General features: G+C 36.8%; 2 protein-coding genes across 4 annotated transcripts in view; both read left to right on the top strand.

The window, feature by feature from the left end:
* Positions 1-4782: 4782 nt before the first annotated feature.
* A4GNT (alpha-1,4-N-acetylglucosaminyltransferase) lies at positions 4783-12069 on the top strand. The gene is made up of 3 exons (XM_026701667.1): positions 4783-5190; positions 6385-6950; positions 12027-12069. The coding sequence occupies exons 1-3, from the start codon at positions 4783-4785 to the stop codon at positions 12067-12069; spliced, it is 1017 nt and encodes a 338-aa protein (XP_026557452.1).
* DZIP1L (DAZ interacting zinc finger protein 1 like) overlaps positions 11178-19062 on the top strand; it is a 30012-nt gene continuing 22127 nt past the window's right edge. For 2 of the 3 annotated variants that reach the window (XM_087933099.1, XM_087933097.1), the window contains exons 1-2: positions 14382-14467; positions 18309-18887. In XM_087933099.1, the coding sequence (XP_087789225.1) occupies positions 14465-14467; positions 18309-18887 (582 nt within the window). In that variant the 5' untranslated portion in view covers positions 14382-14464. Of the gene's footprint in view, positions 11650-14381; positions 14468-18308; positions 18888-19062 lie in introns of those variants that run through there. The other variant, XM_087933098.1, reaches the window with a different exon arrangement.

Below are 19062 nucleotides of genomic sequence, written 5' to 3'. Positions count from 1 at the left end.
AGACGATGGCGCCACAGTAGATCAGGAAATATGATTTTTCCGGTGCTCCCTGCATCAGCCAGCCCTATGGCGTCGATGTAGTGGTTAAAACGATTCTTGTATGACTCCCACTTCTCCTCATCTGGCTTGAACGCTGGGAAAACTGGGTTGGAGTTCATGATGAGAATCTGTTGAGAAAATCTCTCTGAGGCAGCAGCAGGAAGGTTTTTGTGCCTCTGGAAGGCAAGTGACTTCAGCTCTGGGAGAGGTTTTCACAACTCTCTCCCTCTCTCTGGATTAACACGAGGTAGGCTGCGGCGGCCATTGGCAGCGTTTTGAAATTCGCGCCTGCGTGGGTGTCAGTGACTTCGCAATACAGCACCGCTGTATTCTCGGGCGGAAATTCAAATGACAGCCGTTTGAATTTCGCGCCTAAGGAAACGAGCGGCTGCGGCTCGCAGCGCCACACTTTCCTGTAGCTGGCTAACTAGCGGCTACAGACGCTTCTCACTCTCACTGCTTGCTGGCCGCTCTCTCTGGCTGCGGACCAGCGTTCGCTCGTTGCCTGCTGACCGCTTTCTCTGGCTGTGGATCAGCGTTCGCTCTCGTTGCTTGCTGACCGCTCTCTGGCTGCGGATCAGCGTTCGCTCTCGTTGCCTGCTGACCTCTCTCTGGCTGTGGATCAGCGGCTAGTGATTCAGCGGTTGCATTTTGCCTCTGGTCGCCATCCCACCTTCGTCGCCAGTGTTAAGTTCGGAAAATGAGAGGCTGAACCAGGGCATGGATGCAACGATACTTTATTAAAGTAATAAAGGACTGAACGTGCTAGCCAAGCCTGGAACTGGCTCGCAGCGATCAGCGATTGGTTGGACCCGCAGCCTGCTTTTATAGCCGGCTGCTGGGGAGAACCAGCCAATGAGAGAGGGCAACCGCCCCCGCAGCGCGAACGGACCTGGGTGGGAACTTCTTTCAGTTCCAGGGACATAACAACATTAAAGACTATCTGCTCAAGAAAAATAATCCAAAAGAGGATTGGGTACAAGAAATTGGTCTCTTCTTGGTGGTTTTTAAACAATCATCTTAAACTATGAGGGAGGGAAATTGCATTATACCTTTTCTATTTTGGATACACACCTTTTCTTTTGGTGTGTCTCATTTGCACTCTGAACTTTTTCTATTAGCAAATTATTATACACCTGATACAGATATATTAGCTGTTGTATTGCTTATCAACTAGTAATTTTTAAAACTCTTTTTGTTTCCTCTTTTTATCTCATGGCAAGTACTGTACAAACATCACTTCTAAAAGTTAGGAGTTGGAGAGATATCCAACATATAAAAAGTCTAGTAAATTGACGTTCAAGCTTACATTCACTCAAATCTAATGTAAGCTTTATAAAGAATTTTCAGTGTATGGGCTGCTTTAGTGTCAGGCTAGCACTATCTGCTGTACTCTTCAAAACAGGTAAGCCTTTATTTAGAAAATCTATATTCTTTTAACCACAGCAGGCAAGGTAGATGTTAGATCAATTGTGTTCATTCTAATAGATGTTTGAATCAATAAATCATGAGGGAAACATTGCATAAATTAAAAATCATTCTAAAAACCTCTTGAGTTTTCTGTGCATTAATTTAGAGCATTAGGACAATTAGCATAGCACCTTCAAACTCACAAACCATACATGAAACAGGTAATAATGTTTAAATATTTAGCAGATATTAAAAGTATGAAGCAAGCAACCAAGATTCATACACACACACACCACACACACACACACACACACACACACACACACATATATGTATATAGTGCCGAAACGTTGCTACAACTTTAAAAGCACAACTACAATGACGTGGGAAAATACCCGAACAAAGCTGAATACCATATATATAGTTTTATATATATATATATGTTTTCTTAAGTTTTCGTGGGTACTTACATGTATGGTATTCAGCTTTGTTCGGGTATTTTCCCACGTCATTGTGTTCGCCAGACGAACACAATACAGAAGCCTGATGATGGCAGATGAGATTCTGCCAAAACATTGCTACAACTTTAAAAGCACAACTATAATGACATGGGAAAATACCCGAACAAAGCTGAATACTGTATGTATGTATGTATGTATGTATGTATGTATGTATGTATGTATGTATATCCCAATGACTTCGGTTGGACTTTCTCTCAAGAAAATATGCATCAGATTACACTTTAGTTTATATGAATATATGTATATAAATATTATCTAATATTGCATGTAGCTTTGTTTTTCTTTTGAACTTTCTAAAATTGAACAAAATAAAAACAAGTATATTAAGTAATATGCCTGAGCTATCAGGAAAAAATTATTTGAATCATTAATTTAATTCAGAAAAATTGAATCAAATCTGAAAGTTAACCCAGTCCAGATATTCAAAATAAATTGTTAAGTGTGTTTCCTATTAGCTTTTTTTTTTTTTTGGGGGGATTTCAATTTTATACTGAAGCATCAAAGTGATCAGAAAAGAATCAGAAGCATTCAATTTGATGTTTCACTTTGACTTTTCAATTAAATTCAGAAAGTCAATTCAGAGATTCAACCACATCATCAGAAATTTGATTGCCCACATTTCTTACTTAACTCTATATTTAAATAAATCTGGCACCTTTTGCCATTGCTACTGAACAAGAAATCTAGCAACATGGATTTTGCTTGATGTCTTTATTTCTTTGGTCCTTTTCATTAAAGTATCTTCTTGGACGTTAATTACATCCCCTTTCTCCTAGCCAACTTGTGTTTAATAAGTATTTTAATATCTTCCTTCCTTAGTTTAACTGTCAGTATCTCTTTTTGTTTCTCGGTGAGATCCCATCCAACAGTAACTTGTTTGTCTTCCTTTGTCTTCAAATACAAATATATGTTCTTTGCCTTTGCAAGTGATCATTCTAAAGAATTAGGAAATTTAGATATTATATTAACAAACCCCAACATTGTTTAGATAAATAAGCAAACCCCTATATTTATATAATGGACAATCAAAATTTCTTTTCAGTTCTTTCAGTTGTGGATAAAACAGACGGGTGATTAATCTGTAAAGTTAGTCCCCAGGGATCTTTATAATACATTCCTCACCTTTTCCAAAGCTAAGCCATGGTGAAAAAAAAGAACATGGTTGCTAAAATATTTAATTATTCATTTCACTTAAGTGTTTGCAGCCTTTTTGCAAAAGTGCAGCATTGAGATGACTCCAATGCTTTTCAGTAAAGCGTTGTAAGTCCAGGTTCTCATTTCAAAATGAAAACGGAAAGACAGATGAATAATACTTATTAAGCAGCCATCACTGAAACAAATATTTTACTCAAGAAAGTCTGCAAGAGGAAGTTTTTTAAAATATATATATTGTTAATGAAATTTGGAAGAAAACTACCAGCTTTCTCATGATCATCTTCCTAATGTAAAATATGAAAGCTGTGGGAAAGACTGTGGGAACATCAAAACCAGTTGATGTTCCAAGGTACCAGAAGTCAGAGGATGCCAATTTTTAATTTCTATCAGTTACCTGGAAACTAATATTAAGCAACAACATGAATACTCTGGATACTGAGAATATATCCATCTGCTGCATCTTCCTGGAATCTCCTTTTGAGACAGCTGAGTTAAAATATTGCAAGCATCTGCTGATTTCATCAGAATATAGCCACAAAATCAGGTAATCTGTCAAATGTTGTCTTATTGTTTGGAAAGATGGGGTGTTCATTTCCCCCCCAAACAGGATTTCCTATGTAAAAAAGTTTAAATATATTCAATCCTGGGGTCTTTATGAAGAAATGTCATGGATCTCTCATCCATATCTAGTGTTGCTCCACTAGAGTAGCTCAGTTATTCCTTCACTTCAAACCTCCGTCGATATTCCAATACAGAAGCTCAGAAGCAACACCGTTCTAACAGAATTGTAGCCTGACATGAAGTCTATTGACAGAGGAGATCTGTTCAGAGAATTGACTTTAAACTATCTGTTGATATTTAAAGGGGAAAAAAGTATCTTCATCAGAAATAGTGTGTCTACAACAATTGTAAGACAAATGTCATACATGGCCACAAGATGGCTCAGGGAAAAAAAATCTCCATTATTTTTCTGGTAAAGGGTGAGATTTTATTTTTATTTCTGCATGTTGTATATAAAGCTGCTACATTCTGAAACATATCTGTTACACTCTTTCTCAAATTTACATAATTATTTCTGGATTTTATGAATTTTTCAAACACTTTGGTACGGGTGGAGATATACAAGATGGTAATGTCGAGAAAAAAATGAGCATTCTCAAGATTCTCTGTTGTGTAATACATATTTATCTGGAAATAAACCCAGCTCAAAAAAAATCCTACACTTTTCCCCTATATAAATATGTGTTGTTGTTGTATCTTCTAACTATTAAGAGATTGTAGTCTTGTTTCTGAAAGCCTGGTTGGTGGGCTGGTTAATAGTTTACACTATATAATTCTTAATGCATTTTAAGGTGGAGAGTATATGTTGATCTTCCATTTCTAGAGAGCCCACAAAGGAGTTTTCCATGGGGAAATGTTTTTGAGAAGAAATCAGCTTAGTTCTGCTCAAAAGTGTTCTTAACATAGATTCTTATATCACTGTGTAACACCTATAAAGAGTTATACATTTCAGTCTAGGAGAAGAATAGCTGAAGAATTTTAGTAGCAACAGTAAAGGATATTTTTGTGTGTGCAATAGTTGTGGTCGCAGTAGAAAATGCATGACTAACACATGTTGTTTTCACTCATATCAAAAGCTTAAGAAGCAGTCAACAAGATGAAAAAAATCCAGATGTGCTTGTCTGTCACCTTTCTATTTGCATTTGGAATAGTTTATGAACTGTCCCAAGAACCAGATTGCTTCTTTTTCTGCAATCCAATTTCCAAACATTTCCTGAGGCCCAAAGATGTCATGTCCCAGGGCAGAAGTATCATCTTTCTGGAGACAACTGATCATCTGCAACCTTCTCCACTTGTTTTATGTTCTGTGGAATCTGCTGCCAGAGTTTATCCAGACAGGCCCATCATTTTCTTTATGAAAGGACTGGACAACAACACATTGCCAGTTATAAAGTCTTCTTACCCCTCACTTTTCTTCTTATCAACTATGAAGAATGTTTTCCTTTTTCCTCTTCAGGAGGACAATTTATTCCAGGACACGCCTCTATTGTCATGGTATCTTCAGGTAAGATGGGAAGTGGGAGTGTTTTCTGGATAGCCAGAGAAAAGGGCAACATTAATTCCAACTGACCTATTAGTGGTCTTGCATTTATCAGAAGAAACACTCTTCTTTGGGACTTGTGTTTGACTCCAGCCCCATTTACTCAGTATTTAGAGATCTGGGAACACAACTTCCTTGGTTTTTCAATTGTTACATGATTTTACTACTCTAGTTTATCCACAATACTTCCAGGAATAACCGTGAGACTATGGTTAAAAAAAAAGGACAATCTTGATTCAGAATACTTTCCTAAACATAGAAATTAGATGGAAAGGATTTTACTTGATCTTCATTGCTCTGTTTAAGTTAAGAGGTTGCCTGAACTCTGCAAAATTAATGCAGCATATCAGGAAATAACCACATTGGCTCTCTATCCTTTGAAAAATTATTCTCTAAGAACAAAGCCTATCACCAGGTCAGGCTATTAATCTATACAGCTGTGTAGGTTTTCAGGAAAGAGGCTTAAGAATGATCTAATTTCTGACTCATTTATAAGGAGATAACAATTGGATTTGAGATATTTTACATGTGCTTGGAAAAAGCTATCCACGCTGATGAAGTAATTTTTTTGAAAAACATTATGTTATACCTTGTTATGGACATTAAAAGAACAATATGAACATTTTTGAAGCCTTAAACTTTTGCTTATCTTTATTATTTGCATATCTTTATTTGGGAATGGTTTTCACTCTATATAGAATATTGCCTTTAAGTCTGTAAGACTTGCATTCTGAACAAGTTGCAGTAGTATTTATGTACTGATCACAATATGTTATGTTGCTTAAAGCTTTCAGAGAATATTAAGAAAATACAGAAATCAGTATAACATATTAGTGATTTCATTATATATTTTTAAAAAACATACTTTGGTTAGCACAAATACACACACACATTTCTGTGTATGTATGGGTACATATATGTGGGAGTGTACACATACATACATACACACACACATCATGCAACATTTGATTACGTTAGAATTTCAGGAATAAAGCTTATATATACAGTTTAACATATCACATCCAGAACTTGAATCTGTAACATCTTAGCCAAGTTGTTCTATACGGATATGATTTCTTCACTGAAAGAACCAGAACTATTGCTTTATTTTAGCTAGGTGTTATTCCTTGCTTATGTATCGATTTTGAACTTTTTCAGGTCAATACAACAAAGGAGAAATATTGGACCTATATTATTTCTGATGCAATCAGACTTGCAGTAGTGTGGAAATATGGTGGAATTTATATGGACACTGATGTTATTTCCATCAAACCTATCCCAGTGGCTAATTTTTTGGCAGCTCAATCTTCCCAATTCTCCAGCAATGGGGTCTTTGGTTTTCAGCATCATCATTGGTTCATCTGGGATTGCATGAATGATTTTGTTCATAATTACAATGGAGACATCTGGGGAAATCAGGGACCTTACCTATTTACAAGGATACTAAAGAAGCAATGCAATCTTAGAAATTTTGAGAATGTGGAAGACCACATATGTTACAACATTTCCTTTTTGCACCCTCAACGTTTCTATCCTATTCCTTATAAAACATGGGCAAAGTATTACGAAGTATGGATTACAAAGCCAGAGTTCAATCATTCTTATGCTTTGCACTTATGGAACTTCATGAACCAGAAAGAGAAAAAGAATATGACCATTGGAAGCAACACACTTGTGGAAAACCTGGTCAGAACGTATTGTCCTAGTACATATAGATTTGAGCTTCACAAGACACAGATGCCTCAAACTAAAACTAGATAAGGTTGTAAACCTGTTGCTTTTGTGAGTATTCCAGGAACCTGGGGATCCCTTCCTTTCTTTTTACATGCATGCAAGTCTCTGATGCTGGATATTTGAAAGGCCAGGAAATCAAGGCCTCCAAAACCCATAACAGAACATAGTAAATTCTGGGTGGGAAGAGACAGAAGAAACTAAAGCAAGTTAAGACTCCCTCCCCTGATCCATCATGCTACTAACACTCAATGGGAGTTTTGACCAGCCACTCGACTACTCAGAAACATGTGAAATAAGAGGGACACTTTTTTCTCCTATACCAAACAAGAGAGCTCTAATCTTACCTTGAATTTTTTCTATAATTCCAGCATATCATAACTGTGATTTGAAACTCAGTAATCCTTCAAATATTAATTTGGTAATCTTTGAAGATATTTAACACTGTCAGAAATACAGAGAATAAATGAACAAATATACCTTTATTTGAGCTCAGGAAATATATAGATTCTTTTTACAATTTTCCAAAGGAAAATCTTTTCGCCATTTTCATTTCACACTAGAAAATTAAAGACTATGTTGTACTGATGGCAGACCTGCTATATGGAAAGCAGTCACGTGCAATTGCTAAGAACTGATATTTGTTATTTTTAAAACAAAATAAAATCAATACTTTTAATTGTATGTTATTTGTTGAGGTAATTCCCCATTAGGAGAATGAGCGCGTACATGGAGACGTATTTGAGAGTAGTGTTTGAATAATACACACACAGCACACAGATACACTGTACAGTAAATGTAGGTTTTTACTTCCAGAAATGGTTTAAGCAAAGTCCAAACAAGCAATCCAAAGTCATTCACAAGTAAATCAGTCAGTTTTCAATCCAGGATAATCCAATAACAAAGTCCAGTGTCAAAAACAGTTCAGTATCAGACTTACATCAAATCCAGGAATAGCAGTCAATTAAGAGGAACAGCAATATTCTCCAATAGAAGGAAAAAGAGACTTACTGAGGCTGCTTCTGAGACTAAGACAACCCAGGTTTCTGGCTCCATCTTATGGCCATTTGAGAAAGCACACCCAATTACAGTTTTGCATTTTCTTAAAGATACAATATTAAAATGTCTATCCTGGTTTATATATCCAACCCAAATAGCTGTTTGGTGACTTACATTCCTAACATTATTGATGTTCTATTGTTAAGCATATAAATACTTCTAAGGAAACTTGTCTTTGAATAAGGGAGGATAAGTTGCAAATCAGAGATAAGATGATAACCTTTTATCATAGTTTCTAGTATCTCTGTAAAAGCCACTCATGATTTTGAGGTAGCAATGAGGACATTATATGAGGACTCCTTAAGGATAGATTTGTGCTTGGAGCACCAACTATAAACTTACAAGTAATTTATTTCTATTCCTTTTAACAGCAACCTATGGAATGTTTCTTTTATCAATTCTCTTTGATGAAGGTTATAAAATTATCATTACTGATAAGATTTACATCTTCAGAGATGCCCATTGCACTTTTACAACCATATTTCATAATGTACAATTGCAATGTCATCTCTGGCTATGGAAATAATAATTTCATATTTAATGTTTTCAGCTGAAAACAAGAATGGTAAAGAAACTTCAAAGCCAGTAACTTGATATTGCTTCATGTCAAATGAAAATATGTTTAACATTAAGAAAAAAGACTAGGAATGGGATATATATTATCTATCCATAACATGTTTATTTCTTATCTGTAATCTGAATATTTTCTCCAATAGGGTATTTAAACAGGACACTTAAATAGACATGCTCTTTCACGTGGAACTATTCTAGTTGGCATTTAATGGAGCACTACATTCCTAATAGCAAATCTGCTATGCTATGTCTCTCCATGAACAGGATCACACTTACTAGGAAGAATATCTCATAGGATCTATTTTGCAATTCAGCCAGTTTTCCATTTCAAGTAAGACTATGCAATATACACATGCACACATGTCTCTTGGAACCAAGCTCTCTTACTCAGCTGGTGGGTCTTCTCTGCTGGCTCCTCATTATTCCTTCAGATTCTTCTGGTATCTTCTGAAATTTAAAATGTATTTTTCATTTATAATAAATTATGTTGAAAACTATTTCTAATGTTTGGAAAAATAAGCTTAAATTCTCAGGCACCATGTAAAATACTCTCTGTAGGCAAAGCCAAACCCAATAATTAGCAAAGCGGTCATACAACAGTCTCTTCTGATGCAGAGCTAGTAATAGAGAAAGGAAATAAGGGAGAAGGAATGGGGAAATTGTCAGCAGATATTCTCTGACTTTTTTTCATCTATGTTTGCTGGCAACTTTATAACTGGACAGTATTGCATTTGTGATAATGATGAGAAAGGTTGCTGTGCAAGGGGTGGGGGGTATTTAAAAAGTTGAGAATACAGTACTGACAGGTTTGAAATGTGACATTTCTGTATTGTCAGAACAACTGCATACATAATGAAATGAATTGATGAACTGAATGAATGTAATGATAATGTGAAATGAAATTAGTTTTTTTAATCATTTGGTATATAAGAATGTCATTTACAATTATTGAAGTACACATCACTAAAGTATACATGGTTTTCTCATTGTTGTGTATACTATGTTATGGATACATTTCTTATTCATTTTTCAATGATCAGTTGAAGACCTCAAGATGTCATAAATTTGTCTAAAGCTGTGATTTTATTCTTAATAACCAGGGTGTAATCCCCAGTGTATTACTCCAAATAGACAGGTATAGAAACAAACAATAGTGGTACCTCAGCACTCATTGTTAATTGGTTCGGGGAGGTGCAATGAGTACCAAACAAATTTTTCCCATAAGGAATAATGTAGTGAGCCACAAGACAGCCGACAGTGACAAGTTCTAGCTTGTGTGTTGACTACCAAACAATGAGAATAAGGACAAAAATTTTGGGTTAAAATGAGTTGAGTACCAAATTTGATGACTTTCAAAGCAATTAAGTACCAAAGGACTACTGTATGTAGAAATGTTAGATTTTGACATGTACTAACATTGTCTAATGATGAAGCTAAGTAAGATCAAAAGGATGTAGTGTTTCTCAACTGTGGAAACTTTTTGCTGGGTGGATTTCAACTCTAAGAATTCCCCGACCAGCATTTTGGGGAGTTGAAATTCACACACCTTAAAGTTACCAAGATTGAGAAACACTGATCTAGTACAATTTAGTACTGCTCTCTTCTGACAGCAAGGATGGAGGTAGACTGTTACATTTCTGCTTTTGGTTTAGGAAAACAAATCACAAGTTTATTTTAAGAGAAGTACAAGAATGAAATTCAGGGAAGAGATATATACTAGTTTATGGATAGATGTGAATTAGAATTGGTTATAATTTAATTACAGAATGTTAGCACACTTCAATAGAAAAGATTCTCAAGCTGATCTATGCACAGTGAGGAGGCCTGAGCTGTGCCAAGGTTAATTCTGTGGCTGGACTTGATGACGAAACAGCTTTCTACTTAATATAAGGTTAGTCCCCACACTGTAATAAGCTGGGGTTTTTTTTCTTTCTTTATTCTTAACATACAATTACTTTTATGTGCCATAAAAGGTTCCACATTTTTCCTTTTTAGAACCTGAAAAGAATTATTTGATATGTTCTACACACCCAGAAAGGAACTTCCTTCCTTGATTCTTTCACCATTTAGTTCAAGGGTCTTCAAACTTGAGAGCTTTCAGGCTTGTGGACTTCAAACCCCAGAATTCCTCCTCCAGTCGTGTTAGCTCAGGAATTCTGGGAGTTGAAGTCCACAAGTCTTAAACTTGCCAAGTTTGAAGAGCCTTGATTTAGTTAAACTTTAAAAATGCAAAAAGAAAGGAACTTTCCTGCTTTCTCTCATCAGTGCCTGATCGTTTTGGAAGGCTTCATTTATTCTCTGAGGTTTATTAAGGGATGCTTCTTTTTCCATCCTTTAGAAATGTAGAATGGTTCAGCTGCTACTTGGGCTTTCCTTGGAGGGCCCAGCAGCAAATTAAAGGATCTCTTTCTCCCCATTCAGGGGCATTTTGTTGGTTCAACGTGGCACACACGGCTACAATTGAAGCTCTCAACAGAACGCAGCCCCAACCTTTGGACTTGCGTCCTCTCTGCTGGTAGTGATGAGACACCAAACCAGAAACGGCTTTGTTATTCAACAAGCGAAGCCTTAATCGACCTCTGAGGATCGATATTTTAACAGACTGTGATTGTACGATCCTCCCTCGTTGTACACTGTGGATAGATTACAGCCGGAATGAGGCTTAAACAAGCAAGAGAAAGCAATCAGATGCCGTGTTTTCATAAATTACTACAGCAACAGCTTGGCTTGGGGGACGCTTTACCAGCTGTTTCCAGTCCTCCTGGGAGAAGCTCCGCGGGCGCAGCGAGAGCCTCGGAATTGCTTTCAGGCTTCACCTCTGACGTTGCAAATTTCGGGCCGAGAAAGTGATTCGTTGCTGTGGGGAACCGGCGCTGGGATCTTTGCCTGGATGGTGTTGAATTTCCTGGGTGGGAGGGGAGAGACGGAGGATTTCAGCGCCGACTTTTGTCTCCAGCCCCGCGCTGTTTGTACCGGGCCTTTTTAAGCGCGAGTGCAGGCACACAATCACATAACACATATACACCGCCCTGCTTCACAAAATATGCTTCCTGCGGGCAGGTAAGGATTTGCTTTGTTGGAAATGTAGTTCCCGTGCTTTACTGCCAAAAAAGCTGGAGAAGGGGAGGGAGAAGAGGAGATGGGACTACGCCTTGCTCAAGCCAGTTCCTTCTTCTCATACATATGTGCATCGTTTGCTCGGTTAATCATTACCAGCTTGTTCATTGCTGAACCTCTGGCATATCGGAATAATAATATTGGCTACTGGAACAGGGGATGAAGTGATCTCCCTCGGCGATCCCTTTTCCCCAGCCCAACTTTTCTTCGGAAACCCTTTCCTTTGCAACCGTTTCCTTAGGCCCGGAGAATGCGAGGTCCCTGGAGAATGCTTGGCTTATAACCGGGGGGCGGGGGTGGTAGGAGGAGGAGGATGGGGGCTTGAAAGGAAACCGAGGAAGTGTGTCGGGTACGGTTTGGTAACAAAGTGGCATTCTGGATTCTCGAGTGGCGCTTCTTGCTCAGTCGGAAGCCGCGCGTGGGAGGCTGCTGGCCTCAAGAAGTTACTTAGCTTGGACCGTCAATCGAGGCCCGTTGCCTGTCTGTGGCCCTTTTTGTGGAGGCTTTAGCATCTCTTAAAGTCTCTTTTAAAAAGGGGCTCGCGTTTCCATTTTGGAAAGGAAAGGCTGATCATCGGCTGGTTGTGAAGACAAGAGATTCGGTAGAGTTGGACAGATTGTGGCCTCCATCCAGAGATGGAGATGCACAGATCCCAAGCCTCTTGTAACCTAAATACTGAATCCTCGTGGGTACTATACCAATCTGTATACTAGCACAGGTTAGTCCTCTTATGACTGCAATTGAGCCCCAAATTTCTGTTGTTAACAAATGTTAGTGAGACATTTGTTTTCTGAGTTTTGCCCCATTTTATGACCTTTCTTCCCATGGTTGTTAAGTGAATTACTGCAGTTGATAAGCTAGAAACCCAGTTGTTTAGTGACTCTGGCTTCCCCATTGACTTTGCTTGTCAAAAGGTTTCAAAAAGGGATCACATGACCCTAGGATCAGACAACAATCATAAATATGAGAACCAGTTGACAAGTGGCTGGATTTTGATCACGTGATCATGGGAATGCTACAATGCTTGTAACTATGAAAAATGATCGTGTTACTTTTTTCAGTGAACCTTGAATGTTCACTAAATGAACTGAACGAGGACTACCTATACATTCAGGTTGACCTGAGTGAGGTCAAAATAACAGCTGCCATATCTCATCCCTGAGCTGAGGCAGAGGTCTCCAACCTTGACAACTTTAAGACTTGTGGACTTTAACTCCCAGAATTCCTCATCTACACCCTTTGTCATTTTAAAGTTGCTAAGATTGAGAAACTCTGGAATAGTCGCTCTTAAATGAAAGGATAAGTAACAGCTGTATTGAACATGTCTTATCCATCAATCAACAAATGAGGATTCCATATTATTTTAGCCACCCAGAGTCATTTGCTACTACTGTAGATAGGCAGCAAATAAATACATAAATAAATGTGTTGTGTGAGCTGCTTCAGGGCAAGATAGGTTTGCAACTCTTGTATGAATTCCATGCCTCATACATTGAAACCAGATTAGGTTAATTAGGTTAATCATACAAAGTGGGCATGACCCAAAACCAAGCTTCTTGCTTTAGAATCACTATTTATAAAACATAATTCACATATGTAGGCTTTGTAATGGTCATACATGGTTTTGCCCAAAATACATATAGTTTGCTTCCAACCCCCCAAATAACTCTCCTGTCCCAAAGATGGGATATCAGGTGACTGTTAGGTGGTCTGTATGACATGAATCACCAGCTAAATTTACAGTATATTCACTTCAGATTGACATAGCTGAGTTCTCATTAGTGAGGGTGTGCAAGATAGAGGAACTCAGAACATGTCACACTATCAGGATATCCTTCAATACAAGATGCTCATTTTACCCAACTTGTCCATCATTTTGTTTTTTGTTAATATACTGTGCTTTGTGTTATTATTTTTATTTCAGTTAAAATTAGCATCCATGCTCAGTCTATGAAAAAAATTAATTCACAGACATCTAGCTAGGAAGAAGTAATTTGTTTAGGTACAGAAGGTTTGATTTTTAGTTGCCCAGATTAAAGATGTAAAAATACATCTGAATGTTTATTTGTGCCATTTCTCCAATATTAAAGGTAATGGGGCAAATGTGCTAGTTTTCAAGCCTTCTGCTGAACATTTTTCCATTGTTAAATCATTTAGCATCTTTTCCTTTGTGCTTCTACTCTTGAACAGTATTTGAATTTAATTTTTTCCCCCAAAGCACTTCAGAAACAGTCCTTGGGTTTTTTTTTCACGACTTGTTTTCCTTATTACTTTTCTGGAAAGAAGCTTTGAGGTATCCAATTCGAAGCAGAACATTCAGATTCAGTCACAGGTGTTTTTTGTTTTTTTTTCATATAACATCAACCTTGTGAACTCTCAAGCTTCTTCTTTCCACTATGTATTCAAAATGGACAGTGATTAGTGTGTATGTGCGTGTTTGTTTGTATGTATATAGCACGTGTATATGTGTGTTGTGTATGTGGCAACAGAATTTCAGTTTTAATGGGTGTCAGTGTGCTCACAGTAAAAAATGACAATAAAAGTTATTTTATCTTACAATGTAAAGAATTTTTATTTTATCATTGAGAGAACTTTCCATTGGACCAGAGTATATTTGCACTGCTATTGGCAGAATGTTGGAATCCTGTTACCATTATACAAGACACACCTGGTAACTCACTGTTGCTCAACACAACTGTCCCATTGCAGATAAGTAACAGAACCAAGTTGATTTTAACAGCTTTTCTGTGTTGAAATCATGGTATGTATCTTTTCGCAAACCATTTCTCCATCTTTTGCCTGAATGCTAGAGAAAGTGTAGTGAGTACAGTATATCAAAAATTCATTTTTCTGTTTAGCATTAGAGGAATTGTATGCTATGATTTCAGTCCTGTGTAAACTTATGTGGACACCACTACTTCCATTGAATTTACCAAGGGAAATGCTTTTATTTATTTATTTGTGCTGTGAAAGATAGTGTAATGTTTACAACAATTTTACATGCCCTTATTTAAATTATTTTTAGATTCTATGGGGCATTTTTAATAATATGCTAATAATACCTCAAACTTTACTGAATGATAACCATTACTTGAAATTATGTAGGTTTTCCTAAGCAGACCTCAACACATCTAGCTTGATCCTTGGCTAAATGTATACAGAATACCATATTCTGTAAACATGAAATAATTTTTGATATAGTAATATCTGTAAAATAATAAAAAGCCTCCATATTTTATTCAATGGTAAACAGAGAAATCAATATATTACTAGAGTTAAATTATGTTTATGTTCTAACAATTACTCTCACATATGTTAAGGTAACATGCTCTTTGTAATGTAAACTTTCCTTATAATATTAAGTAGTACTGTTTCCCACTAGGGCAGTATCCTTGAAATATTCCCTTCTAAATCACATTCTCAGTTCTGAAGTGTTTACATACCTATGTGGTCAATACAGCTGCTTTTTGGATATTACTGAAATTTTCATCCTCAAGCTTATGGGTCTGCAAACACATATCTGTACTTAGATTGATTTTTCACTATACAGAGTTCAGTAGTGCTTTTCTTTTCTTTTCTTTTAATAAAGTTTTATTTGGGTTTTCGCACATACAAAATACAAGTAAAACATCTTTTTTGAAAATAGCATGGTCCCGGGTTGAACTTCTTTATACAGACACAAAACTCAATTTCATGCTCCTTTTTGTGTTCTATGGAATGTGTATTCCATATTTTATACTATTCTACATTTTTTATATAGTTTTTCCCTTCTTTTAATTTTCTCAATTTTATTTTGATTATCTCATCTCAGTTCGAATCATTATATTTATACTTTTGTGTGTTCTGTTTCAATTTCATATTATCTTTTCTCATTAAACAAATTTTCTCCTGTAGTTACTAACTGGAGTATGACACCTTTGTATCTTTTAATTACATCCATTCAACTTTTATTTAAACTTCAATATATACCTTAAGGTTATGACCTTCAATATAATACATAACTTCCAATCGAATTCTGCTTTGGTACATTCTTATAATACACACTATATTATTTTAAAAAAAAGATTATAAATATATGTAATTATAAACCCTCATTCCATTCCAATTCAGTTCTATCATTAATAACCATTAAAATCTTAACATCTTTAACACTTCTTTTCAATTAAATATCATACTTCCTAAAAGACACATATAATCTCCATAATTAATTTTTCCCTTATTTCTCTTCACATATGTTTTGTAAATCATTAAATATTCATTTTGTTACATTTATTTATTGACAGGCATTCCACTGAATTACGATAGCTATTTTATCAAACATTTTAATCATACATTGTTTCATATTTTCTAAAATTATTTCTGCTTCTAATATAACCATACTATCTTATGTACCTTTGCAGAATCCCTTTTTCCATTAAATTTTCACCCATTATCTCTAAATAGGCCCTGTTTCTCTATATTTTGTTTCTGTCCTTTATAACTTCTTTTCCTTTCTTTCTCCCCCTCATCTTCTCCCTCCCCTTTTTACCCCCTTGTCTCTCTACTTCTAATTCTTTCTTCTGCATTTCCCTCTTCTGTTGCTTTCTGATTTTATACTTATTTTTCACTCTATTTTTTGGAGTTGTTTTTTCCAATCTTAAACTTTCCATTCTCTTTCTCCCCTTTCCTTTTTTCCCCCCACCTAAAATTACTTGTTCATTAAAGATGGCCTCTTCTTTGGCACAATCTTCTTGTTCTGCAGGCATTTCTTGTTGTTTTTCATCATTCCAAATCTCCATTTCTAAAAACTGAAATATGAAGCCAAAAGAACCTCTCCCTTCTTGTACATCTTCTTTGTAGTTTTTAAGTTCTATTTTCAGTTCTTCTAAAAGTGGAGCCATTTTAAACAGTTTTAAACAACCACCTGATTGATTTTAGTCATTCAAATACAATAACCAAAACTCCAGAAATCATCAAGTAATCCAAATAGTCCCTAGTTATATCTCCTTATTTCTTTTTCCACTTTCTCTTCCTGGGGTTTTTGTTGCAATATTTCAGTTAGAATGTATCTTTTGGAAGTCTTGTTGAGATTTTGCTGTAAGCTCTTTTTAATTCCAGGCAGTCTCCTCCCTTCCAGATCCTGCCCTTTTATTCTTTTTCTCTCCTTTCCTGTTTTCAAAAGCTTTTGATTATCCAGAAATCTTTATTATCCCTTTAACTTTTTATTTTCAGCATTAAATACCTATTAATGTCAAAGTGGATTTTTTCCAATTTCTTGCTTAAATCTCTTAGCTGTCAGTATAGGAAAAGGAGAAAAGAAAACCAAATCTTTTCCCTTTTCTCTCTCCTTCGCAGTTTAAAAATCTTCTTAGGGAACAATGTTTTTGTTTTTTAATAGTTTCAATTCCAGGGTACTTTATTTGTTGCTTTTGCTGTTTGACCCGGTCAACCAAAACTTTCTCTTCCTATCTTCCTCCTGCACATTCTTTTCTGGTTGAGTTCTTCTTTGTGGTGGCCATTTCTGACCACCGCTGCAACCGCCTTCAGGAAAGGGAGTAATGGCCAGCTGGAGAAGACCCTGCAGGCAGTGTCCCCCCCCCCCCTTCACCACCTCTACAGGGTGGCTTAGCCCCGAAACCAGCCGTCTCGGGGCACTCCAGCAGCAAGCACAGATTGAAGCTTCACAGAGACAAGGTTTCAGTCTGTCGCTGAAGAAGCTTAAACCGGAAGCGCCTAGTAGCGCTTTTATTTTCTATCTGTAGTCACAGCATGTGCACTTTTGTAGCCCTCTGAATGTCTGAGAGAGCTATGTATAAATTCTGAATATCTGTATGCCTTTCAGCATATACTGTAGATATTTTCAGTCTGAAATCTGAAACATTTCTATTGATAACTGGCATTAAATTTGAATAGTTAGTAAATTGATTAGAAAATGAATTACGTATATTAACTCACATCCTTATCTTACTCTTATATTAATTGAGTTACAGTTGACTTTTGAGTAAATAAATTGTATTATCACAAGTTAACATGCAAATGCTAAAACACTCATTGTTTGAATATTGGTATGGAATAAAAGTAAAAAAAAATAAGCCAATTTTGTAAAGTCCAGTTCAGTATAGACATGTCAAGTACAGGTAGATTACCTTAGCGGTAATCGGGATCACAATTTCCATTGCTGAGTGATGCAGTCACAAAGCTTGACTGCTTCGCAGCAAGGCAGTTCTGGCAGTCACATGACTGTGCCTATTATCAATGGCAGTTCTGGCACTACCCAGTTATTGGCATTAGGTGAAGACTTCAAATGACCATCACTTTGAACTTTCTGCCAACTTCTCTGGCTTTGCTTGTGAAAGGCATAACTCATGTTCATGTGATCGTCACATGCTGAGAGGAAATCTGGGCCAGTTGACAAGTCCCAGATCATAATCCTGTAACTGTGGGAGCACTGCACTGGCCAGAACTTCGAAGACCAGTCATATCTACCTCTCGTTCAACACACAATTCAAACAATTACTGAACGAGTGGTCATTAAACAAGAACCACTTGTATATCTTCAAGTAAATATGTTACTGTTACTTTCTTTCCATTCTGATTCATCTATATCTTTTTGTTTTTCCTAGCCTTTTCTATCTAATATTTATTACCCATTTCCGCTGCCTATATCTCAACATTATTGGATGAATATGCCAGGTTCTACATTTCCTGTGAACTTCCAGCGCACCAGTGACTTTTCGGGCAACATGCTACCCAGCCCCTCCATAATTCCAGCCTTTAAATTCCAGTTGCGGCGAGAAACAGTTGACTGGAGGCGATTCAGTGCTATTGATGTGGAACGTGTAGCTCGTGAGCTGGATCTTTGCACTCTTCAGGAAAATATCAACAGCGTCACCTTTTGTAATCTTGATGCGGAGAAATGCCCCTATTGTCAGCAGCCAGTAGACCCTGTTCTCCTTAAGGTTCTGAAGATGGCCCAGCTGACCATCGAATATTTGTTGCACTCTCAGGAGTACTTAAGTATGAACCTGGCACTCCAGGAGGAGCAGCACCAGGCAGTTCTTGAAGACTGCAAGCGTATCAAGTATGATTTGGATAAGCAAGCAGAAGAATTGAAGGGGGTGAAGGAAGAGAGCAGGAGACGGAAAAAAATGATTGCCACTCAACAGCTGCTCTTGCAAGCTGGGGCCAACAACTACCACAAGGTGAGGTTGAGGTACAGGAAATGCATGAGAAATTTATCTAGTCTGTATTTTAACATAAAATGTGCCCAATTTTTCAGAGACACACTGAAATTTGGCAATTTTTTTTAAGTTCTCAATTTTTCCAGTGGAGGGAAAAAAGCCATAGAAAAATGCATATATGATTGAAAATGCAGTT

Source organism: Pseudonaja textilis, chromosome 4 (genome assembly GCF_049901715.1).
Source record: "Pseudonaja textilis isolate UNSWEBS1 chromosome 4, rPseTex1.2, whole genome shotgun sequence".
NCBI classification, from domain to species: domain Eukaryota; kingdom Metazoa; phylum Chordata; class Lepidosauria; order Squamata; family Elapidae; genus Pseudonaja; species Pseudonaja textilis.
The sequence above is the reverse complement of the archived record's forward strand: the minus strand, read 5'-3'. Positions and strand labels throughout refer to the sequence as shown.